The 27,283-nt window shown below is 40.2% G+C and overlaps 1 protein-coding gene across 1 annotated transcript; it reads left to right on the forward strand.

The window, feature by feature from the left end:
* Positions 1-2,616: 2,616 nt before the first annotated feature.
* T265_10920 (hypothetical protein) lies at positions 2,617-27,086 on the forward strand (the record flags this gene model as incomplete). Its single annotated transcript, XM_009177436.1, has 2 exons — positions 2,617-3,423; positions 26,094-27,086. The coding sequence occupies 2 exons, from the start codon at positions 2,617-2,619 to the stop codon at positions 27,084-27,086; spliced, it is 1,800 nt and encodes a 599-aa protein (XP_009175700.1).
* Between the last annotated feature and the right edge of the window lie 197 nt (positions 27,087-27,283).

Raw genomic sequence — 27,283 nt, forward strand, 5'->3', positions numbered from 1 at the left:
AGCCTAGTTACTTGGATCTACTTTACAAACGACATCTGTTGGCATGCATATTCAGTCACAGATTGTTGTAGTTTGGCGCAATATGTTCGGTGGACGATAAGGCAACTCGCTAAGAGAACACGTGTGCATCTCTTGCTGGAACATCATTAGACCAAGTGGTTCAACCGAAAGCTTGATCGCACTACACATTTGACATCGGCCACGAGATCAATAAAAACGAGAAGTTTCGCGTTATCTACCGAGCATCTAATAGACTATCGGTGTTGATCCAAAGGTGCGAATCGACTAAAGTCGAGGAAAGGCGATTATGAATTCCGGGTACAATGCTGTCAAAAACGATTCGGTCAAGCAGTGAGTGTATCTTGGTCATATGACACGAATTTCTTGACCCAGTTGCTCAGTGACTCTTTGAGCCACCTCACAGGGTCTATTTAAATACCATAAGGGTTTTCTTGGTAAACAATCGTCCGTTTTCTCGCATTTTCTAATTTGTTTTGTTAGCTCTGACTGTTTACTGTATTATTTACTCATATTTTAACCACTGGATGTATACTGACCTGGCTAGATCGGACCTGACGAGGTCCCAAAAACATCAATGTTCAACACTATGTTCTTACTTGATAATGCCTTCTGATGTATGACCTATTGTATGACCACGAAATGACTTGATAGCACAGTGGCGGTGAATTTTGGCGAGGTAACATCCTGGCGTGATCATGCGATATCATCGGAGGAAAAGACAGACTAGATCCATAATCTTTGCTTCCTCATTAGTAGTGCACTCGAAATTTGATCTTCTTTATTTTCATCGTCGGTGGAAATCGCCCATTTTGCATATCTCACGGAACTCCAAATAGTGTAGAACTACGATCTTTGAGCTATTGGTTTGAAAACTTGACCGTCTGGCTACAAGCGGCTGATCAATAAAGTGGTTGATTTGCCCTTTAGACAGGATGTAACGTCACCATCCGTTCAAATAAGAATCCACCTCACGGGCTGCTGTTTTAACTTGCCGTACGAATGACGAGTTGTCAGACATAAGTTTCGCCCATCAGGTGAATTCTTTCATCCTCTGAGCTATTTGCAAAAGGTTGGCAGTGGGATTTTTCATCCATTCAATTGTTTTTCGTGCCATTCTGTGCGCAGTATAATGTGTACTGCGGATGATTCCCAATAAGGATGGAACAGCACACCTGATCGTAAAAATGAGAATGTATATTCAAAGTCTAATCACAGAATCCCTGAAGGTTACAAAAAAGGCACCATTAAGAACATCAACTAGACAGAATGTTTTCAGAGGAGGATTTCCACTTTGCGGCCGACTAAATATCAAAGAAACATCATAAAATACCGTGTTTCATAAAGCAGAAGTTGTATACATGAGGAGATTTCAGAGGCTTTTTAAGCGAATTACTTTTTTGTCTATTTGATAACAAAATGTTGACTATGTGCTCCGTCAGCCATTTTCCCGTTAAACGTAGTCCTCGCGATGTCAAAATCACCTGTTACCGATTACTTCGAAGCAGCGGAATTCATAGTTCGGGTTGAGATGTACTGTCAGAGGGTTACTGTAGTACATACGGAGACCACTTGCGACCACTGTTCCCAGCGATTACCTGACTTTACTACTGTTTTTGGTTTAATATATATGAATATGTGGTGCCGTGAAATGTGTAGGTTTACCCGGGATATCTGCAACTGGATTGTGGGATGGCCCCTTGACGTGAGCGAACTAAAAAAACTATACACTGGCTGGAAGGCTATCTACTGGTTTTCGTACATCTTTTGCTTGGTTACCCAAACAACTAATCTCTCAGCGGCTTCACCGATTTTTCCACGCGTCAAGGGGACTTTACTGTGATCTCGGTGCTCAATTATATGTGAGCTGCCACATCTCATTCAAGGACCCACCGGTTTGCCAAAAGAATCTAACACACAATTTCGATTTTAGTTTCCATTTTATTCCTTCAATTTCAGAAGCGATTCACTTGAATTTCTGATTAAATGTCTACTTTCCATGTGCATGTCTACATTACGTAGGATGGCGTCCGTTTTTAAGTGAAGTCCTGTACATGTTATACACGATATGGTGGACAGTTTCCGACGGTTACTTAGGTTAAATGTTACTCTCACTATATTTGTCAAGATATTCCACCGGCCTCAAGTATCAACAAATAAGGTGATTCAGATAGGGCTGCGAAGCGGTGATGCGAGATTACCACTTTTGCTTCCGAATGAAAGTGCGTGCTGTCAGATCTATTCAAGCAACCAATTCTATAAGCGAATGTGCTCTCGTGAGGAATACTAACTAGCACAACAAACAGCTTAGAAAACGTCAAACATGTAAGCGTTTTTTACCTGGATCTGTTTCCCGATTGGTCAGTTGGTTCAGACTGTCAACCAACCCGTGTGCGGGATACGGGTAGAAAATTGGCCGTGTTCGATCTCTCGCATTGATGTTTCAGTCGGACATTTAGTAGTTGCGGCATTCAGGTCTGTGCACAGATGCACACAAAGGATGAATCAGCTCATTGGGCCTTACGCTTTGAGATTTTGTGCTAAAATGTTGTGGCCAATAGGATGAGCATATTGTTACACAAGCTGTGGCCATTAACCATGGATAAAATTGGCCCGCAAAAGGAATTACAAAACTGTCTCACTTACACATCTGATTCAGGAAGTGAATTTGAGCGTACAGTTGCTAGCGCGGCCATCAAGTCCGAGGAAACTGTTAGCCCGGAGATGGCGCGGCATAGTGCAAAGTCTTTGAAAACCAAAGCAACGAAATGGATCGCTACTCACGTGCCAGGGCGCACACACCATCATAATCACGAACACAGTGATAGTGGAAGTACACCATGGGATACCGCGCATTGGAGTGAACATGCTAATTATACGTTCCATTTAACTACAAGCGACCTCATCGATATGCGCAAAGGATCGAGTAGAGCATATCTGAATGTGGGTGGTGAACATCATGAAATAATGTGGAGGACATTATGTAATTACCCGAATTCTAGATTAGGGAGATTAAGCTTATCCATGGATCCCTTGGAAATCACGCAGCTTTGTGACGATTATTCACCACAAAAAAATGAGTTCTACTTCGACCATTCGGCGCGATCTTTTAGCTCCATCCTGGATTTATATCGTACCGGACATTTGCATATTCTTGACGAGGTATGTGTAATGGCATTCATCGAGGATCTGAATTACTGGGGCCTCAACGAGTGTCTACTTGATGCCTGCTGTCTGACGCGATTTGTCCAGCGCAAAGATCGCATGGAGGAGGATATCAAAAAGACATCTAGTGCGGGCTTGCCAAGCGATGATTCGGAACAGTTTGGACAAGGAAAATGCGCCGAATTTCAGCGGCGATTGTGGGAGGTAGTGGAGAAACCGCAGACGTCTACTATGGCCAGAGTAAGTCAGTAGGATAGCTATCAAATAGGATTATCCAATGTGCAGAAACCTTTCATGTTGTTTTATTAAACAACATACTTCGGGTAGTAACAAATTATAGGTCGCAAAATATCCAATATGCACGAGGGTGTGAGCGTTTTTGTAGGAGGAATAGTCACGTCCGATTTGTTGAACCACGTAGTATATAGTATCTGTAGTATATAGTATATGTAATGATATAGTAGCAGTAGTATAGTATGTAGCATGTCGCAAGCATGCATGTAGCTAAAATATTTCTGCCACTTCTGGACTAAACTGGTTTTTGGTTAATGATAATAAAAACATTTGGTAATCCCGCTACTCACGCGATATGAATGCCGTATGAAGATCAAATTTTCGTGCCAACCAAGTGCATCAGAAACGTATAGCTGACATTTTGTTAACGGACTTGAAGGCCTTTGAACGGATTTATTTGTTCTGTGTGCATGAGGAACTCGCAGCTACATCGGTAGTACGGCGACGCTAGTTGATATTTTGATCCGCCACATGAAAATGTGGTATGCCGCATTATAACATAGTCAACGTGCAAATGGTGTATAAAAAGAATGGGTGGGCCACCGTGTCACTGGAACAATAAGTGTGGAAAATGTACTAACCTGTGAGTTACGATTACGTACGGGTAAGATTGAGTGACTTAGAGGCTCATTGACATGAAGAATACTTGAATTCACCATGCCTTTATTTTGTGGGGTCTGCGTGGCCCAGCAATAAAACACTTATGCTGGAAAGTTTACCTTTTTCCAATTTGGATTGTTGACGCTCAAAGAGATGTTGCTCAAACATCATTACATAGACGTAAAGTTGTACAATTTCCTTTCTTTTCACCGCTGGCTCATTTGCACCCTAACCCTTTATCTGTTTAGTGCACGTATTTTTTAAGGCTGCATATGCACACAAATTTTTTTTACCGCATGGTGAGCTCGGAACTATTCAAAAAAAGAAAATGCCGACTGAAACTGATGCTCCCATATTCGTTATTTTTGGTCCTTTCGTATGGACTCTTTTTGATGGTTACTAAGTATAGCGTTCCGTTAAGAAGAAAGTCAACCCAAAATAGCTAACAATGGTCTGAGAAGAGTTTGACATTTTAACAAAACATTTCGGCTACTCAGGTCTCTGACAACTAAAACTAGGTCATGTTTTTGTCTCAGAGGGGCTTTCACCCGGATATCTAATTGCCCTAATCTTCGTCCGGTAGAAATTTCATATAATATATACCACAGAAATTATGCAAAGTTTGTGGGCTGAAAAACCGATTAAAGATGCTCGGTAAGAAAAAGCGTGGACCATCAGTTAAGAAGATGCAACCCACAGTTTTGTTGAAATGGTACTGAAGTGGTTTTGAATCTGAAGGTAAAACAACAGCAACGAAATCTGCGACGATATGTCAAAATGGTGTGTGCCTATGTTTTTGTCGCAGTTGTTTCACCATTAACGATTTAACACCAGCTGCTCGGAATAATGTCCCCGGAAATTTATGACTGCTGTTTGATCTCTGGCCTACATCTAGTATTAGAACCCTGGTGAAATACTTGATAGACGCTAGTGTTTTGTAGCGGGTTGCAGTTGCTTGATCAAAACCCCACACGCCTGGAATATGCGTGTTTGTTATGGTGGATGTTGAATGTAGGAAAGTTAAATCCGCTTTTTCAGATGACTAAATTAGCCTTGAAGGACTGCGTGATACGAAAATAAACACAATAATCACGAAATTTAGTGTAAAATGAGTAAAAAGATACGAAAATAGACAAAATTTTCTGATAAGATGGTAGAAAACAGGTATGGAGTTCTCACTGTCACCTTGATATTGTGTTGATTTTATCGGATGTTTTACGAAAGTAAGCTTATGCAAGGTAGATGATGAAAGTGACCTTAGAGAATATGTGCTTTGTTGTCATCTGTGCACTGTTGACCTAAATGAGTTGACATGGAACGGTCAACACTGGCTTTATTTTTGATTCTGTTAGCAAGGATAATTTATGACCGTTGGATATCACAATGATGGCCTGTTCTGTAAATAACTGATGAGTTTTCGTCCATTTGGTCGGTTCGGCAGTTCCATTTGAGCGATGTCTGAACTTTGAAGTCTAACGAAGAAATTATATTTGCCCATTGAGAATGACTGCAGGGACAGATATCAATGAGCCGTAAAAAAACAAATAACGTTTGCTTGGGAGTAAGCCGATTACTCACTGTAGGTTCCGGTGTTCTTACACTATCTTTGCTAATAAAATCAAAGGTGAAAATGTGCATTTCTGTTTTTGAGATAAGTAACATCATTCGACATATCTAAATCGTGTACGTCTGTGGACACTTAGATCAAAAGACCTGCAAACCCAGCACTATTCAACAAGCAAACAAGGCCAAACTCAACTTGGAAATTCTGTTCCTCCTTCTGCGTTTGCGGCCTGTTTTCATTAAATTCAATTAGCAAAAAAGCGGTAACCGCTACTTTTATTCGAAATTATCGTCATTCTATCCTGTAGCTTTACCATGAGCACCAACTGAAAGCACATCCATCTCCTAAGTTAATCTTTTATGTGGTCTACTCTTGTGATCGCTTCGTTCCAATTTCCTTCAAGAAATGTGTCTCTCGCAGGAAGCCACATGTTGCCTACACTGCTGTTTACTGTAAATCAGCCTATTCGTGTTTAGGCTCGCAGTGGGCCAGCTTTCCAAAATCTTACGCACAATCAGAAATACATTTTAGACGCAGTCGGAATTTAAGGCGTTAGCTCGTTTTTCAACTCCGCTCAGGACTACCTCATGCATCAACTCACCTGTTCATAAAATTGCATCCAACCTAGATGACGTAAACAGGTTCTATGAATTTCGGTTTGTGGCACCGGCTCATTTCACCCGTGAGTAGGATTAGCATGATTTTTTTCAAACACCACGATTCAGAAGAGAACAGAACTGAACTCTTATGTTAATCGGATGTGACGTTAATGACTGAAGTTTTAGTGTTGGTGGTGATCTAGTGTCGCCTACGATACGTTTCTGAACTTGTGTATATATCGGAGTCAGTTGAGTGGTATTAAATTTCAAAGGGACACTTACTTAATGGCCTTGATAGCTGTGTATTCTTCTGAAGTATTTTTGGATAATCAAACATACCGTTTTGGTTTGTCCCTTCTCTTATCCAGGCGTTTAAGATCGTAAGAAATGGAGTAGGGTCAATGTGAATGACTGATTAGTCTGATTTGATTGTCATGTGTCTGGAATCACATGTGATTTACAACGATTTGGTGATGATATTCGAAATATGAGGTCAAAGTTTCCATGTGATGTGAATTAATAACCTGTAGAACACCTCTCGGTAAAGTAGTTTGGGTTCTTCGCTTCTTCCCATGACTTTGTGGATGGAACTACAAAAAATGCGTGCGGTATTTTGTGTGAAATCACATATGTTAAGTTACACATCACTGCTTGCGTAATGGCAAAAGAGTAATCAAATTTTTCGGCACCCAGCGGACAATCTAAAAAACCCAGTGCTTGGTTTTTAAATCACACTCCTCAAAATCAAGTCAACGATGTTATTTACCGAGCGACATTATTCCATACCAAGGCATTGTTCACATGCATTTTGCGGGGGAATATTTCGTTACCTAGTTTCCTTTCGCGAGAAGAAAAAGACCGCTTATCTGAAATCCATAAGTTTTTTCGGCCTTGTGCTTAGTGTGTCTTGGCATCTAGTATTTCAGTCCTGTTGTATGACTTGGAACGCTCGACACCCAGTCGAATGCATTAGATCATCTAAAAGGGGTTGTGAACTGGACATATATGGTCTCCCAGTTTCGAAGCTTAAACCCTCTGTACGTGAAGTCACCGGTTTTGTAGACTTAAATTTTTGCAAAAAGCAGTTATGAGCACCTTACGCAATCAAAAAAACAAAAATTGGAAGATCATGTTAGGCCATGAAATTCTCAAACGGCGCGCTTTGAATGGCAGACGAAATGTAAAGCTTAAGCGAGTTATTCTCGAAAAAAATTGTCAGCACTGGATCGCATGGCAGCGCCGCTCCTTTGTCCAATGTTAGTCAGCGAATAAAATTTATCACAAGCCCTGAAATCATCATCGGGATTTTCTGGCTGATTTCAATCAAATCGTATTGTTTTTCTTTCTTAACAATTCGTGGCAAAAGAAATTTGGATAATGAGTGGATTGGACATGATTAGTTCTGGGGAAGAAATCCCCCCTATAAAAGTTTGTTTTTAAATGCAGAAACAAAACAGGACCAAAGAAATGCGGCTTTATCGGTGACAATCTTTTTAAGCAACCCAAAATATCTTAGTGGTAATGTCTTTATAAGCCAATAAATTGTACAAATTCCACATAATATCATAGCCAAAAGACAACGAAAATTATGGGAAGTGGAACATCATCCTTTTCTTGAGGCTGAACGTTGTGGAGTACAAACCGTGTTTAGTCAAAGACCCCATTTATTCACAAACCCACGGTTAAGTGATCCAACGGGATAAAAGGAACTGTAGTGACGAGTACAGAAATCTACGGAAGGACGCATAAGAACGGCTTGGAAATTTGAATTTTTCCACACCATTAGCGAAATACACTCATTTACAAACCAATTTGATTTTACAGGAGGCTCACCTGGAAACCAGCTGAATCTCTCGTTTACGATGTTTTCAAGTAACTGAATGTGCTGCACCAAGCCGCCTCATGTTTCATTTGGTACGATATTCAAGATATCGCAATATATTGCAGACGTACCACACTACACATAAAAACATCATAAACGAGAGATTCAGCTGGATTCTGGGTGAGTCACCGGCAAAGCCAAGTTGGATTGTAAAGAGCGTATTTTGCTAAGTTCGTGAGATTTGGGTTCAAGAGGAACATAAGGTTGACGGAAACTCGGAGACTGCGCCTACCTGATGGGCCAAAAGTATGGCAAAAGCGGTTGGCTGTTGAAGACTAGTGTATTACGTTATCCACACCATGTTTGCAAAGCGTCCGTTCTGTCAATGTCGTGTTTTATTCTATCAGTCAGAGAGCAAGAGAAGAGGCTTTGCAAGTTTTGAATTGTACAGCAACCTAATCCTTTTGGTAATTAAACAGTGAGCTTCCTTTATTCATTCCGTCAAAACCGTCAGAAGATTAACAACATGTTAACGTTGATTTTGCTTATAAGTCCAAGGTCAAATGTAAACACAAAATCAACGATGCAGTAAGCACTAACAAAACGACTGTATTATTTGGTGCGCTTGCTTGTGGCGGAGGGATTCATGGTGAATTTGGACGAATATGCCTCATAAAATGGAAAGTTTGACCTTCCACATCACAGCTTCGTAATAACAAAAAACTTTCAACGTATAACTAGCTAAAGTGCATAAGATCAGCGATGATACACGTTTTAACTTAAAACTTATATTTGCAAGATGAAATTGAACATGTTCCAGCCTAACCGAGGCATATACTTAAATCAACATGTCCTCTGGATCTTAGTTGAGTATTGATCGCTAAGTGGTTCGGATCTCGAAAGACATAAAGCGACATATATCTGGTTCTCTGTCATGTTCTGAGATTACTTCCTATCGTTTATCAGTTGTGATGTTTCATTGTTAATCCTCCTATAGTCGGAAGTCAAGAGGCTGACGGGTGTGAGATTAATGCACCTTGGATTAGTGAAGTGGTGCATACGTTCTTGCTACTTAAGAGTCTACAATCACAAGACACCGTTGTCATAACAAACGGAGTATCTGGTCAGTGAATAGGTTGGTGATATCCTCTTACATGGTGATAAAATGCTTGGAAACAAATAGACAAACTAACAGAAAATATGCTCAATCTGTTAATGAGTCAACAAATTAAAATGAAATTTTCTTATTTAAATTTTTTCAACTTGGGTCGCTGACATACAAAAGCAAAGAGAATTTTCACCTTTTGTTTTATGCTTTGATGAACGCCCCCAGACAGAGCGAACAGAACAAAATTGGTAAATGCTGTATTTGAAAACGAATTAGCAACTTTTAGGTCTTTGTAGATGGACTGGCCTCGGCGCCTTTAGGGATAATTTACAGAAGGAATTTACCAAACGGCACACGTAATAAGCCAGGATAGGTTTAAATTACACAGCAGATGCCGGTGACAGATTCAAGTCACGCAGTTGTTTGAATTTAGGTGTCATCTATCGGATGTACCTTCACTGTGTCAGTTAGCGTCTTAGGAATGTTCAAAAGTCTTCTGCTGGAAAATTTATTCTAGTAGAAATCTGCCTACGCCAAACGTCACAATTAAGTTTTTGTACGAAGTTACTTCAGAAATTTAGTGAAAAAACACGCATTGTGCTCATGGACTACATATGATCGTCCTAACAACCACAACTCTTTCGGCGGCGATGTACATTCCTGAATTATCTATGCATTTTAGTAAAATTTAATTTCAATCAGGTTTACATGGAGCACATTTTTGAATGAAAAATCTATTGGTAAGCCGCGTTCACTCATGACGACCAATTTTGTTCAGTCCGAATTTTGTGGGATGCTATGTCTGGATCACATCAGCAGCTCAGTAACTTGGGATAGGCAAATGCATTCTTTTTTTAGTTCACCCAAAACCGTCTGGCGGAAGGGAGGCTGGTAAAAATTAAAACAAATCCCATTTGCATTTGAATGCACACAGCTTCACTGTCACGAAAAACTACGGGCTTATCAATTGAGCGGAATTCTTACGGTTGTTAAAACGTTTCGTGTCAATACATCGCTTAAGCAGAAAATGAGACTTTTTTCGGCAAAACGTTTACAATAAGCTGTATCTCGGAAACTCCTTTGGTTCGTTACCTAACACACATTTTCTATAGGTAGTATAGGCAAGCGCCAACAAACAGACTATTTGTTTTGGAATCCAGTCTGTCTTGGTTTCTGTTTCCCCAAGTTATAATATAGTTGGTATTATTTTATAGCCAGTACATTTGAAAAGCTTGGTAGATTTATATGTAGGGTCTCTTATTTTGCGTATCCAAGCTTCTTGTTAATTATCGGGTCTGTTATTCCACAGGAAAGATCTGCGTTTTGTTTGGCAACAAAACATTCTGAGACATACACGAGGATTTGCTTAGGTGGTTCAGAAAACCTGAGAAGTACCAGTATGACTGCCTTGGAGAAAAAAGATGGAACGAAGTGGAACTGCCCGACAGGATACAGAAATCAGGTATACAAACTATTTGCAACCTAAGTAGTGGTACTCCTCCTTAATCCAGAATGTCAAAGCACTGAAAATTCGACTGTTCCGAATTTCGCGTTTGACGCAAAATGGCCTTCTAGCAACTCATTTGTAGGCATTTCTCATCCAAACATTCTCTTGTTTAGAAAACAAAGTTTCACCATCTTCGGGTTTTCATTGACTCGAAAAGTTAGGTGTACTTTGAAGTACGTATGGACAAGAGAGTGTAAAACATCCAATGAAATTCATCGCCCCCCGTGATGGATTCTACAACAATAAGCACAAAATTATTTTAGCGTTTTGCTGTTACTGTCAAAGTCTGTTACATTTTCGTATTCGGCGGAACAACAACACAAATTCAAGTGTAGTTGGTACTTGGTAGACATTGTAGGTCAACATGTATGAACATAGTTGGACTTCCTCCTGTGCGTGGGCACTGCGCATCAATTCCATTAAATACTATTATTAATAAAAAGCTAACGAATGTTGCTGAAGATATAGAAAACGGATTAATGGATACACACGCTGAAAACTTAGAGCGCTTTTTGAGATATGGATCGACTGTTCACTTATTTGTTATCAAGCAGAGCATCAAATATTGTAGTACCTAATATATAAACACATCAGGTTATCCATTTCATAATAATTTGCATATACTTACAGTACATAAGTTATAATGATGTTTTATAATCACATGTTATGAACTGTACTGATGTTATATGCCATATATCAACTATTGCAACATCATAATAAGTCGTAGTGCTATGTTACCGTACATAAATTTGAAGCTTTTGTTTATATTCTATTATTCTTCCATAACCCAATCTAGAACTATCGTTAGTTTAGAAAATGGTGAAGGAAAATTGTAGGTCGAAAGTGCCTGTTGAGGTGCAAACCCTACGTGTGGACGTCAGAACTCAGACAATGCATTCTACTGGCGGTAAATTTGCCGGGGACTATGGATCAGTTGAAGCTATCAGCAACAGGCTTTGTCGCTGAGTCTACTGAGCTTTCATTGCATTATAATATGCAATAATTGCAACAGGACATGAAGTAAAACACAAGAAATAATGGTTAGGGTATAACTAAAGAGCGCGTGGTAAGCGTTTACACGCTTCGGTGGCCCAGATATTTTGTCAGTTAAATCGTCTATTAAAGCATACGAAATAAGTCCGTTCATGTTCAAAAAATTTGGTGACCACAGTAACACACTTAGAATATATATTTTTACTTAATTCTTGCTACTGGTCAAACACATAAGATTTATCTTTTAGTTGTCACACCTGAATAGACATATATGTGTGTATATATAGACAATCTAGTGTAGTTTGCTAGTGAACTGTGCTGATTGTTTTTTGATGGTGCTAATTAGGTACCGGTCACCTGAAATTCCCCCAGATAAGATTGCGGTTTTCAGGCCATTTTTTTACTTTTACTGATAAAGTTTAGTCCTTGAATTAGCTCATTTTTCCCGTCCTCTTTGTGCCACTATTCCCTTTGGTACAACATTTTTAGGTACAGGTTACACTACGATATATTGAGATGGATAAATCTAATGACAGCACGTACAACATGGAAGGTTATTCTACTACTTAGTGACAGATGGAAAATACTACCAGTAACAAGGTTCATAAATCCGTAAAAGCGACTTATAAAACTCAATAAATAGATGAAGATAAATATATACCCGTGCAGCAGCTACCAGTTTGTAGAATTAACTAATGGATGCAGCCCACACTGGTTTTGGTATCATATTACTGATAGGCTGATTAGGATGAATATTTCGATTAAATAACGGAATGTCTTCCGCTGGAACTTTGAAGAAAATCATTTTTGAATATTCCTAGATTTTACTTGGTAATGCCGAACTGTTTCTAAAGCAGTTGATGAGGCAGCAGAAATTCTATGAGGCACCACGCTGTACTTCCTGTTGGGGGACGCACAAAGTAAACCAAGTTGATTCTTCTGAGCAAAAAGCGCGAACAGAACAGAAATGAAAATTGTTTTATGCTCACGATTTTTGTTATCTTGTGATGTGCAACTGAAATAACACCGAAAAATTTACCTTTTGAATTGTAGGTACTGAAACTCTGCATTTTCCGCATTGTTTGTTTCACCTTCCGTGGTATGTTGCATTGACAAAAGTACAAAACTTCATTTCCGAACATGAGTGCGGCCAAATGGAGATTTTGTGCCTTAATACCAGCGCTCAAACGGCCCCCACGAATGACTGAGTGATAAGGCAGCCCAAGAGATATTCTGACTCCTGTATAATAGTGGTCGCCTTCTGTTTAGATGGTGATAATACATGAGTATTATCTAAGTATCAAAAAAAACCTCAGTGAATTGTCCAACATTGTGTTTGGATTTCGTTTGAAAAAGGCCTACGCAAAATTTGGACCCATAATTTTACAGGCACAAGCACCTTTAGTTAATTTGCTCCTTTTTTCTAACTCTCTGGTAGGGAATCAGAGGGTATAGCCAAGTGTTTGAATGCAAACTACTCAAGTAGTGAATGTCGAGATGGATATCATGTGCAAATATTTTCTGGTATTTCTATTTATGTTATATGAGTTATCCATACACCATTTGTTCTATGCAGATAATCTGTCATATTCTCTGGACGACTTTAAGTTTTCAACCTACAATGGGTTTTGAAGCAAATTCCTGTGAACTGGCCGTTTAGGACCAACCAACTAACCCCATGCATGTGATAAATCCCATATTGGAGTAAAATTTTAATAGGGTTTCAACTGTCTAGTACTCCCCACATAATTTTTGATCATCTGGGAATGGTTTTCGATTATATTCCATTGGGTCTATACAGCGCACACAGTGGGAAGCTGAATGCCTATTGGTTCGTTGGCTTTCGGTCTGGTTTCATGTGACACAGATTACTTCGTAAACGGGTGTCAGCTCACTTCGGTGCAAGAAAACCGGCTAGCCTACTGAATTGATGCAAAACACTCAGTTTCACTCGCTGTACTATTATGTCACATGCTGCAGTAAGGTAGTGATGATGTCGCTAAATCATTTAAGGGGACTATTGACTAAAAATTTTGCCCACTATTATTTAAGCTATGGTGAATTAGTTTCAGGCGCAGATAGTTCTCAGGCAGTTTGTCTATCTTTCGCGTCTATATCAACAACGTGTTTATCTTGATGTGCGAGGCTTTGATTTGCATGCTTTTGAGCTCAAATTCAAATTCAAATATGTCTTGAGGAGGTGACCAATATTACGCTGCCTTGCTAGTCGAAATAGGTTAACATTTACTCCCGGGTTCGAAATAAGCCTCAGCTTGCCTTAAACAAGTGATTAAGGAAATTGACCAGAAAATTTTGTCACGGCATTAAAGGACTAAATAACTATTTAATCATACATATAAACACACGTATACATAAGTCATTCTCCGTACTGAACCTCTACAGTAGATAGAGCTATGATTGAGCGTGGCGTCTAATGGCTCTTCCAGACTGTATAGACTGCTCTTACTGGTTCAAATACCACAAAGTAAATCTTGTATGGCAAGATATTATAAAAGTCAACTTTGGTTAGTATTTCTACTCTTTTCGTGTCATCGTGATGCTAATTAAAACATAAACAGACCTCCTCTTTATAGACCAGGTCATTCTGACTGAAACTGTCCAAATTAATGAAACACTGTCCCACCTTCTAAATGGGCAACTAAAATGAATAATAAATAATTGCTGTTTGGATTTTGAACCAAGTGGACTTCAGCAAATATTCGTCGAAATTCACGACTGCTTTAAAGCAAGATCGATTTTTATTCTACCCAGATGCTTGCACTGAGAGGCAACCGGCCAAATGACATACAGCCATACGACCTATGTTTGTACGCCATCACTGAAGAAATGGCCGCGTATCTTTCCATGCAGTATAAGCAAGCTCTCTACATTCACTCCCCTCAGTTTCGTTTTCTGTCTACCACTGTTGGTGTGACACAGTTCTTCGCGGTTAATGCATCCATCAAGCCGTGGATTAACATGATACATGAATCCGAAACAATTGAAGTTCACATTGCCAAGCGGCAAATAAAAAATTTAAGATATCGACGACATTTTTATTCGGTTTTATTTAGATTTCAAATATACAATGGCAAAAATGTGGCAAAAATTGTTGTGCAATTATGTCTTCTCCAGTCATATTCAACGGAGTATTTGACACCTAGCTCACCCTTAATGGTACACATCAACATTCTAAGGCGACGGAGTCTGTCAAATCGGGCGTCCAAAAGCTTCATCCAGTAAGCTTTCATGAAGAAGTCGATTGTTTTGGAGGAGAAAATGCCGCCTTATGGGCCTTACTCATGCCAATAGCGATTGACCTTGCCGTGGTACGTGCTTGGTGATGCCGATCACCGTCTATCTAACGGAAGTTGAGAGGAATCAAACTGAACAAAGTTGTATCTGCATTGGCTGACGGACAGTCTTGAGGCCCTGAACGTCCCACACATGTTCATCAGGAGGGCCTAACGGGTAACCTCTTGTGAGCTCTACAACTGTTTCCACTTTTCGTTTGCTGTTATCTTAAAAGTTTTAATCATCTAAAGATCTGCACTACCATAAAATCTTTTCGCCACTACATTTGGTTGACGAAAGTGGCGTGCCTAAAAAAGAGCTGAACTCAGCCCACGCAAGAATGATCAGTTGAACTAACACATTCAATTTTCAAACGTGTGTGGGCTTTCTATAAAGTCAAAATCCATTATTCCAAATGGTCGCAAAGCATGAAGCCATGTGATTAAATGACGATATCGCGTTCCCTGTTCTTAGCATTTTAACCTAGTCCATGGATTCACGGTTTATATCCTGTTGCTATGTCGATATCGATTAGCAACTTTGTTTTTTCTTTGCGATAGGTTCACACTCAGAAAGGCGTTTAGAAAACACCTATGAATAAACGTTTGATCGCAGACCCACAGCAAGAGAACATGTTAGAAGTTGAAGCTACTCATTCTCTCCGTTCATTGTCCTTGTGCGCGGTGTTCTTGAAGGTGACATTGTAAATTATGGTAATTTGCTGCGTTTTTCTGGATCTATGTTTGCTCTGTAGAGTTAAATAATGAAACCGGTCTATTTCTTTATTGGTTTGATGTATCAACTGATTTTACTCCTCTAGAAAGCTGCATTACCAATAAAAACGTTTGATATAATCAGTTGCAGCAGGTTGGGATGAGACATTTGAACTAGAAATCGAAAGACTCAAGTCGGGTCAGTAATAGCTCGTTGCTTCCAAAAAATAGAAGCTCAGCGTATGTAATAGAAATATATAGAAAAAATCGAAATATATCCAGTTAAATAGCAAAAATCGGTACTGACGGATTGTGTTCAGCATAAGAACCTGCCCTAGAGTAAAATGAACCAAATGGAAGCTCAAGAACGCTGAGGATTGGAAAGTGCCCTAATAAAGTTAAATGATGATCATAGTAGAGAGAGATGGGAACAAAAATGGATTTTAAGTTGTGCTCCTCCTCAGACAGGTGAGATACGGAGGTATCTATCATCAGCTTGTCAGTCTATCGGACACCCCAGCTGAGAGTCTATTGGGAATGTGTTCCATGACAGGAGACATTATACAACTTGTTACCGGGTAGTCCAGCTGGAATTCATTACAAGATTTAAACTGATACGATATTATAAATAGGAGAACGGAAGGAACGGCACCAAGCATCTTGACTGATCAGACCGATTCAGAGCTAGTTTCAGGAAGAACAGCGGAAGAAACAAGTAGGGCCAGTTGGCCAATGACTAGGCAACATCGAATACGATTCGGACGTTGGCCATGCAACGGTATGAGGCAGTGCTTGCCAGATATGTAGTTTTGTTCTCGGATTAAGCCAAACACAAAAAAGAAGCTTGACAGTTTGATAAATCAGCTGTGTCCTGGTGTTTTACATTAAACTCACATGGATTTATGAGTTTGTTAAATTATTAAACCGCGTAAGTAGTATAGTGGTAAAACTGTCAGAGTAGTGACGGGAATATAATGTTCAGCTTTACCCAAAATAAGTGCCAGTCAGAGGCCACCAGAGCTGTCAGAGGATCACCTCACAACTCGATTCGGTTTTCACGGAAGACTCAACTGAATCTCTTGTTTATACTATTCTTCAACTGAATGCGCTGCACAAAGACCGCCTCGTGTTTCATTTGGTACGACTGCAAGGCATTTTCATAAAGGAAACTATGTGCAATTTTCCTGGCAACTCTTCGACAGCCAACGACCAGTTCAGCTCTTCTTAGGACTCATCAGGCAGGCAGGGTCCCCGAGTTTCCAAGCCAAGGTGGGCAGTTCAAGTGTATCTACTTCTTTTTGGTCATTACAATCAAATTACACTAGCATTATTTTTATGTATTCATATTCACGTAAATGATGTCCAACAGTCAGTAGGAAAACTTAATGACTCAATAAATTTGGCTGCCGTCTGATACGGTTAAACCAGTTATGACGAAAAAATTGGATATGAAATTTAGAGCCCTTATGCAATTGCAAATGATTACAGTCTTCAGACCTCTTGGATTCATCAACAATAACTTAGAATCAGGGTGGATTCTACTAGATTTACTAACACTCTACCTCCTTGCTGCTGCTTGAAGGGTCGTACGTGTTCTCAGATCACATAGTTAACAATGGGTAAGAGCATTCATCACAGCTACCCACCTGATCCCTTTCACATGTGGCTACTCGTCTCAAGTCCACTCTTCCAAGGTATACGGTTGCTTCTCCCAACTCTTAAATGTTCCATGATCACGAGTCTTTTCATAACGTCAGCATCCCAACAATCTACCCCAAATTATGTCCTAACGTGAGCTGTCTGCTTTCTACCATTACTTTCCAAGTTGACAGAATTTCCTCGCCTAAAATATACCGGCTCCTCTAACATGCAAGGCTTTTTAGTCTACAGAGATGATGCATGTTCTCCACTTCGTAAAACGGGAAAGCAAAGGTCTTATTTATCTTTCTCTCAGAAGAACAGTTAAAAAGGTGAATTTCCCGGGCAAGTTTTGAAATCTAATGAATAATCTATGTGGTAAACGATCACTGCGTAGCCCTGAAGTCAATAAATTTAATCACGAGTCCTCGCCAGAATATATCTATGTTCGGGGCCTTTCCAACAGCCTATTCTCACTGCTTTAGTTGACCCCGATAGCATTTGCAAATAACCACGAAGAACGAGGGCTAATAAGTCATGCGGTGGTAGTTCCTAATCCATGGTTGTATTGGAGAACTACCCCACGGAAATTTCAATCTTACCAGCCAAATTGTTAAACTTGCTCTTGTTTTGCGGACTACTGCGGTCTACTGTCAGCGAACAGTCAGTAAAATAACAGTACAATAACAGGTGAAACAAAGTTTCAGGAAGTTTCTTGCGCATGTTTTTGACGTACCGTTTCACTTTATTACACATATGTTTTACGATATTCAGCACAGAAGCTTTCAGCCACTTTTCCTTCGCCGATTTTTATGTACGTCCAAAAATGCCATACCATCCAATGTATTTCATAACCTGACTTGGAGAAAATGTCAAACCTACATTCTTCCCGGTTAGAGGGAATGTTTTTGACACCTATTCACGTCTCCATCTCGTCAAACACCAACGCTTGTAAGAAACGAACCAAATATTGATTGAAGTTTGAACACAGGCGCATGAAAAAACACCCGGAAACGAGAATTAGCAATTCCATACCACAGTGGCGTCAGACAAGCCCGAAATCGGTTGCGTAAGCCTTAGGCGCAAGGATAAAACGTCAAAAGTTAAACAGAAGTTCATTGATCATGCGTGACAAAGGTCACGCACAAACGGAACGAAATTCCATTGTATCGCGAATAATCAAGAGAAAAGGAAAAATCCACTTGTTTCGAAGGTTTATCTGAAACTGACAATGTTAGGAATGGGAACAAAGCTGTTGGAGCCAAGTGATGACTGCTGGTTCTGAAAACCGAAGTACACCAACAAAAAGACTGAAGGGAATGATCATACACGAAGAAAAGTCTAAATTTTCAAGCAAGTTAGGGAAGAGTGAGTGGAACAGCCGGGAAAACTTGCACGTTTTACCCATACTGTTAGTAGTTGAGACAGATATGTGCTAAGCCACAGGTTGTCATGCAGTTACTAAAATTTCAGTAAGATCCTTCTAAACATGCGGATTACGGTAGAAGCCAATAACCGACTAGTGTTGGTTCCGACAGGACTGCTAGGTTGAAGGGATATCCACCGGCACCCATGTTTCGGAGGCTTTAAAAACAAAAGGACTCTGCTTATGGCACACCTTTCAAGGAGAAAGCCCTATGCAATTAATTTCAACTCAGAGTGTTTAACCACATTAGTTTCATTTTAACTGTCATGACCAATTCTTTTAATGGAAGGTGAGGTGCAACCCGTAAGCTTTATTATTGACCGCAAGAGGTTCTTCACTGACAGTTTTCCACAATATCAGCCCTGTAACCAAGTCGTTTCTGTATTCAAGTTCTTGAGAAACTAAATATTCCAGTCCACGACCGGTTTCGCCCTTCTTGAGGCTCATCAGGTAGGCGCAGTCCCCGAGTTTCCGTCAACCTTATGATCTACTTGAACCCAAATTGCACTGTTTTCGAGAAATACACTCATCTGCAAATCAATTTGGTTTTCACGGGAGACCCAATTGAATCTCTCGTTTGTCATGTTCTCCAGCTGAATGTGCTGCACACAGGCCGCCCCAGGATTCAGTTGGCACGAATATCGTGCCAACTGAATCATGAGGCGGCCTGTGTGCAGCACATTCAGCTGGAGAACATCATAAACGAGAGATTCAATTGAGTCTCCCGTGAAAACCAAATTGATTTGCAGATGAGTGTATTTCTCGAAAACAGTGCAATTTGGGTTCAAGTAGATCATAAGGTTGACGGAAACTCGGGGACTGCGCCTACCTGATGAGCCCCAAGAAGGGCGAAACCGGTCGTGGGCTGTCAAAGAGTTTTCAGCAACCTTGTGAGTAGTTTCCTTTATGAAAATATACTTCGATATCTCGAATATCGTGCCAACTGAATCATGAGGCGGCCTGAGTGCAGCACATTCAGCTGGAGAACATCATAAACGAGAGATTCAATTGAGTCTCCCGTGAAAACCAAACTGATTTGCAGATGAGTGTATTTCTCGTAAATATTCCAGTGTTTTTTATTCATGAATTGTCATACCAAACAGTGATTATGAGTGGAGTCATGTTGATTTTTGAGACTGCAGCCCAGGGTCTTACAAATCAAACTTGTTTTCCATCATCGTCATTGAGAACAGGAATTAATATTCAACGCTGATCATTTGCTGCCGTCCAGCCATAGCTAGTTTGAACTCCAAATTGTGAAGAAAATGCTAAAAGTGGACGAGGAAGAGAATTACCTTACAACAATTATTTCGATTTGCCGACGCTTCTAGATACTCACTCAAACAATCTGTATAGAATGTGACAACAAGAACGCTATTGACATCAATTAGCAGTTGTGTATTGCAGCGCAACCAACCAGGTGCACTGTGGACCACGCGGCGTCCATCCTGCAGGGTGAGTGGCGTTCCGTAATCTTCTTCAAGCCCCTCTTCCAGGTCAAGAGTTGGTCACCCCTCTGCTTCCACCACCTTGAATTGGGCATGGAAAACTTTGTTCGGGGAACTATGGTTAGCCATACGCACCAAAGCACCTCTTGGTGCTGGACAGATTCTCCAATGGAATTCTTCTTTGTACAACCAAGAATTAGCTTTCTAATCGCCTTGTTACAAATATCCGACACTAACCCACACGGACTATAGTTCTGAAGCAGTGGGTATCGAAGACCAAAAGACGCCTCAGCTGACGCCTTGAATATTTCGTTTCATTCCATTGAGATTATGTTATTGCGTGAGACCTCCCCACGGCTACCTACAATAAGCCAAAGAGTATGTTGTTTAGTCATAAGCTTAAGCTGACCTAGCAAACGAGTGATGATGATTTCCACTCTCATTTCTCCGTACTCCCCCTTCTACTGGATTGTATCGAGAACTCCAAATAGTTTTTTTCGGCCATTTCTTTGCTTATATCTACTGCTCTCTACTGCAGCAAGGCTTGCGATAGATGTCCTCTGTGCGACTTCCGCTTAGCTTGGTATCCACTTCATGTTGCTCAATACGTATGCCGCAGCAAATTTCTAATCGTCCCCCAGCTCTTAGACATTGTCTTCCTATCCTCAGTGTTACCATCTCTTTGGAGAATTTCTGGAGTCTTTATTTGTGGATGCGTGGCTGTTTATCACACCGGAAAACCTATCGCCACATATTGCTCACTTTCACTTAGCCCAGTGTTTCTAGGTCTGTCTTGAACAAACAGTCCTTCAATAAGCTGAAAAAAGCAGCATCCTGAAACACAACCCATTCGGGTGGAAGAATCGTTGCAGTTTTGGTGGATTACCGACGCATTAAATAAAAGTGGCATAAATTGATGTATCGAAGGCTTAAAAATCAACCATCCCATGTGAATTAGTTTAGCAGAGTGCTAGTGCAAATACTCCAAGAAATGGATTGAAACTCTTCTAAAAAGCACTTGATTTCGGTATATGTTGACGGCGTTCTGCTGGGTCCCAAGTGTTCAGATATATCCCCCTTTATTTCTTTTTATTACCAATTCCACTTACTTCGTCTCTGATTGGATTTATGCTTTTTTAAGTAATGTACTCCTCCTTATTTCCCCCGATTGCTCATCTCAACGACCTGTTGCAGCTAGTTTGGCTCTCCTTTGTCAGGACTCAAGACTCTCTTTGCTACCAGTGGGTATGCCGCGGATCCGTACCAGTATGGGATATTTCTCCCATATCATGTTTGTGGCTCTTTGTGAATCTTTTTATTTCTAAACAGCTTCATTCCCCCCTGGTTACCACCATTTTCCAAATCGTTTCTCGCCACCAGGACAAAGCTCATGTTCTGTCATTTTTTTCTAAAACAACTACGGTCACTCTCACGCAGGATTTACTTATTCTGTCTTAACTAGACTACTAACCTACAAGCTGACATGTTAAATTTTAGTCCTAGCTTGCCAAACTGGATTATGGTCTTTGTTACTTTGCCCACGAGTGTTTTCTTCTTGAAGTCTATCGATAACAGTCGTCAGACTTCTGTTTCCAAACTCCAACCAAGGTTTGCCCTCATACATTATTCGTGCTTTACCCCTAGTTTAAGGGTTGGAAACTTTCCGGTTTTTCTTAGACTATTTTATTTTTTAATAGTGTCGTGTATGCAGTATTTGGCGACTTTTTCATTGGTTCCTCGTGAACTAGTTTGTAATTAAAAAAACAAAAAATCATCATTTCTGATGTACACAATCGTATTGTAAGTAGTGCTTTGAAAAGTAGATAAATTGGTTTGTAATTGAACATAGACAATCAAAATCCCAGGGTGTCACTTCGATTGCTACCAACAAACATTCCTTAGCAAGTGCACGGTAGGTATAAACTACGACCGAAATCGATCACCTGCCCACTTTTACGTTCGCTCTGGTTGAACAAAAAACCATACAGTGCATACTGAATGGAGGCAAGCTGGTAAACCTGCATTTTGTGTACTGATTGACAGGTTGATGGAGAATCTGGTCAGCACCAGCATTCTAGAAAAAATACCATTTGAATTTTTCCGGTCAACTTTGCGATGTGCGTACCCGATCGTGAGAGTTGCTACAGAACAAAGTTGCGTTTCACTTGCTATCAGAAGTGTAATGAAAGCCAGTCCCTACTTGCTGTGTTTTGGTCTTCATCACAATGAGAACGACGGCGGTGCAGCAATCGGAGAAAATACACGAGAACTTCACTGGCTAAATTCATTTTTCTCGAAGTTAAACGAATATTGGCGATGAATCATTTTATTTCTCATAAAAAGCCTAATAATGGTAGGGAGTCCACATAAAAGTAAGTACGATTTAGTGAATAATACAGGCACCTCAGTCTTCAGTCAGTTGACATGGTCAGTGCTTGAATAGGTTATACTAATGCCATGAATGGAGATGAAAATGTACCAATTAAAAACATGTCCCTTTTGCATCCCGGTCAGTTGATTTAGATGATAAATTTTACGAACAGTCAGTTGAGGTCCGGTGCATAGGGTAGCACTCTGTTGAAGAACCCATTCTGGTGTCAATTTCTGAAAGTTCTGCAGTCGTCCCCGGTTATGCTATAGTGTTTCCCATATGTGGCTCCAGGTTTGCGGCTCAATTCTGCATCGTGTTTTTTATCTCTATTGTTTCTTTACAAAAATAAGTTTAGCTCCATACTGAGATAACCATAAAGAGATTGCAAAATTGTGTAGTACCAATCTTGTTCCAGAAAATATGGAGAAGCAAACCGATACCTTCCAGTTATATAACTGAGAATTTTTCCATGCCTAATAACCACTTCTTTCGAGTTTCTGTGACTTCTGGTCGCCAATTTACACATACTGTATTTGGTTACCTTTTCGAGGTGGACATCGGATTATCCTGCTACCAAGTGCACTGTCTGGATGATCGCGCTAGCATGGGTGTAGAACTAGACTTGACCAGGAGAGAAGGTTTGATAAAGTACGACTTACAGAATCAGATGGTGAAACTGGTAATGAACCATTTTGGCAGATATGCTGTGTGCCCATAAACGCTTGGCGCAAAAATTTCGGCCGTCATGACCATCCGTTCGAAAACATGTACAGCTAACAGTACGGAAGCCTGTTTCGTCATTGTGTCTATCAAAATGGGTGCAGCTATTGCTGATAGGTGCGACAGTGTGAAGGCCAAATTACGGCGACCTTCATAGGGCGCCGTACTTGGCCTACCCGCTGTGAGGAATTGTTAGGTGTGTTCTTGCCTTGTGCGTAGTATCACTCCATTAGCCTACTGTTATGCCTTCCAGACCCAGGCACGTGGTTGTTTCCTGACACGATAAATTTAGCGCCTATAAGCAAAGACTGAATTTACTTGGCAGCGGGACCAAAACTGCTTTTCGTTCCGCGTGGATAGCATGGAAATGGAAGCGAAGTGAACGACGGAGAGATAAAGCAACTAATGCTGTTTTAAAGAGGAAAATTCTTAATCATCAGCAGGAGATCCAAGAAAAATTCATAGTGTAATCGTTGGGATATCTCTAATCGCTCATATTTTGAGATATTTCTCAGGTCTACCAACTGCCGAGGCTGGATTTAATGTAATAAAAAGAAAATGTTTTTAGTCGCCACCGAAACAGTTCGAGGTAAGGGGTGTCCTTTTGAGCAAATCTGTGAGGTTTTTGAGACATTCTTGTCTGTCACAATCGACAGCACTCCGTCCGTTAAATAGTTTCTGGGTGTACGGTAAACCCTGAAGTGTTGAACATATTTCGCATTGCTCCATGTGACTTCGTTGGAAAGCAGCTTCGCCATTTACAGAATATAACTGGTTCAATCTCTGCTACCCTAAAAGTCTTCTGATAGAAAGCACCACAAAATCTGACGGCACTCAAAGTACAAAGAATATTATTGTGCTTTTATACAATGAACAGTATCAAAGAATCCAATAAGCTCCACTGGCGAAACTATGCAAGTAGATTATACTTACGGAAGGAATGCATCAGTGTTGAACACCAATGTTATGATGTCGATGATGATGATATTAGGATTTAAAATATTCCTTGCATATATATGCAGAACTAGTTTCTGGAATAAGATATCACTGATGACACTATTCCTTTGTAAAATGATACATCAACCCATTGCTCTCCCGACATTACGTTCCAGTCACAACTAGGAGATATATCTTTAAGTCTGAAATCTCTATTGTCCAGTAAAAAACGCTACGTTAGAGAAACTGTCCTTATAAAATTCCTTATACTAGTTTTTGCCTTTTGCCGAATTCGTGTCAGTCACCAGTGAGTTTCTACTTTGGTTTAATTTTTGTGAATTTTATTTAGTAACAAAAGCAAAGAATTTTTGTATCTTCCGGATAAAGGGGTAGCTAAAAGCTTTCCGACGATCCATATGAAACATTCCGAGGACCACGACCACGAATTTTCTGAAGGCAATTCTAGTTCCTTTCTGTCTAGGAAAGACTAATTGCTTTAACATGGTTCTCCACTAAAAATATATAAAATTAGTTTCTTGATGATCAGAGATTTTGCTGACAATTAAGGTATTTCCCAACGGCAGGCATTGACTGTTAACAGTGTTACACCAGTGCATGCTTCTCAGCTCCCTGTTAACTGAGGAATTTGCTCTTCCCAAATCCTGACTTAACTTAACAGAAACGCTTGCGGTGGATAAGTTTTGATACGATAAAGTAAAATATAAACTTTTGCTTCCAAATCAAACATCACAAGATCTTGACGCCTCCAAATTTGGAGACCACCTCATTGTGTTTACGCAGAACATAGCATCTCTAGTAGTTTTTGCCTTGCCAATGTCTTTCTGTGTCTGTTCACCATGCTGTTATGGGATTTCCGAAAGGACATTGTGTCAGTCGCACCTTAATCCAAACGGTATTCAATTAAGACGGTGCAGTTGTAAACGAATAAAACTTGAATGAGAACATTTGTTGCGAGATAGCGCAGACTTCACACCTTTCAGTTTTTTCTCTGCATTTTAAAACTGAAAACACTTTATAAAAACAACGCCTGCTCACATCGCTAGCGAAACTGACGTCATGGAGTTTAATTATGTGCACACAGTTAGACACTTTGATATAGAAAACAATGGCTGAAAAGGTTTTCCAACAGCGTGTTCCCCTCAAAGATGAAAAACTTTACGCACAATCGCAAGTTAACGGAGCTTCAGTCTGATGATTGACGGTTGGTGCAAGGACATTCCAAAATTAGGAGGCCACCCTGGTCGTCAATATCGATTTTTTTCAACCATTTTGTCAAGTCACTAGTTTGACTGCTGGTGAAATGGTGTGTTTGAAGTTCAAAAGGTGTCTTCAAAGGACTGCTATCTTTTTAAAAGGAGATATTCGTTGAAGAAATTATCCACGTAACCGGCCGCTCATTCAGCGTTTTTTAACGTCCTTACTCGCTAAATCCGTAAAAAGAGGTTGAGGCTTACATAACATGAACGAACGTAAAATGGCTAGACTCACCAAACTCACGAAGAGGCAGCCCAACAAACAGCGACTAACAAAGCCAATGCTTCATCACACAACCCTTTCAGCCAATTTGCCATATCTCAGGATTGCGTTCGCTGCACCATTCAGTGAGTTGCATTTAAGCAATTAACATGCACTATTTAAGCCTAGAAAAAACAACCCGAGGTTTTCATCAGAAAAAATATTTTGTCTTGAGCGGTAGTGTCTTCTTACCAAGATTTTGGATATAAACAGACATAGATGTGTTAAGTCAATCAAATATACTAAGCTCAGTGGTTTTGAATCAAACATGTTTAACTTATTTGCCTTCGGAAACTAAAGAGTCTGAAGAATTGTTTTATTCATCTATTTTTCTCCTGCAGGTGTTTGCCGCGGTCTCCATCATTTTTGTCATGGTCTCAATCGTGGGCCTGAATCTGAGCACCGTGCCTGGAATAGGCGAAACCGCAACCAATCGAAGCGATCCAGCCTTAGGCGGCGAAGGTCAGTGGGTGCGCAATCCTCATTTGGAAGCCTTGGAGTTGATCTGCACCATGTGGTTTACGTTCGAATACCTTATTCGATTTGCTGCCTGTCCGAACAAACAACAGTTTGTGAAGAGTTTTTTAAACCTTATTGATTTGGTTGCCACCTTACCATACTACGTTTCAAAAATTTTGGAAGCCTGCGTAGATTTCTCAGTCACATCGCTTGGAGCTGTGAACGAAATCGTCCAGGTGCTACAAGTTCTTCGTGTCCTCCGTGTGTTCAAGTTAGCAAGACATTCTAGCAGCCTTCAAGCTCTTGGTCACACGTTCTTCAAATCCTACAAGGAACTTGGTGTGCTAGTTTTGTTCGTAATAATAATTGTTTTGGTATTTTCCACGTTGGCTTATTTTGCTGAGCGAGACGGAAACAGAGCCTCGTTCAGTAGTATTCCAGCTACATTTTGGTGGGCAACGATTACTATTACCACTGTTGGCTACGGCGACGTGACACCACAATCTCCTCTCGGAAAATTTATCGGATGTATGTGTTCTATTTGTGGTGTACTTGTAATCGCCTTGCCTATCCCCATCATTGTGAATAACTTTGCGGAATATTATCAAGATCAGGCTCGACTGAAGAAAGCTGCAAAGCGTAGAGAACGAATGGAAAAAGTGCTGGCATTCGGACAGGAAAGTAAGCTATATGCGCGAATTAGAAGAGGAAGTCCACCAGGATCGGATGCAAGTGTCTCCGTGAATAGGACGAGAGAAGAACGGAGTGACAAAACATCGATAAATTTAACTGGCCCAACACTCAGTTTTACACATACGGACGCGAATCACGACAATAAAAACTACACTGATAATGATGGTGGCCCAAACTTATAATTTTTTTATTATCATTTTGTTCAAAACCAGAACATTTGAGACCACCACGGCTTGCAAATCTATTTTTCTTGTTTGATGATCGTATAACAAGCCTTTGTTTTCCAATGTCTTTCATATGTAACAAATGATCATATTGTTTATATCCATGAACATTTACTACAAGAATGCAATCTTCAATGTTGCTTTCACTTCATACG

Source organism: Opisthorchis viverrini, assembly GCF_000715545.1.
Source record: "Opisthorchis viverrini unplaced genomic scaffold opera_v5_421, whole genome shotgun sequence".
NCBI classification, from domain to species: domain Eukaryota; kingdom Metazoa; phylum Platyhelminthes; class Trematoda; order Opisthorchiida; family Opisthorchiidae; genus Opisthorchis; species Opisthorchis viverrini.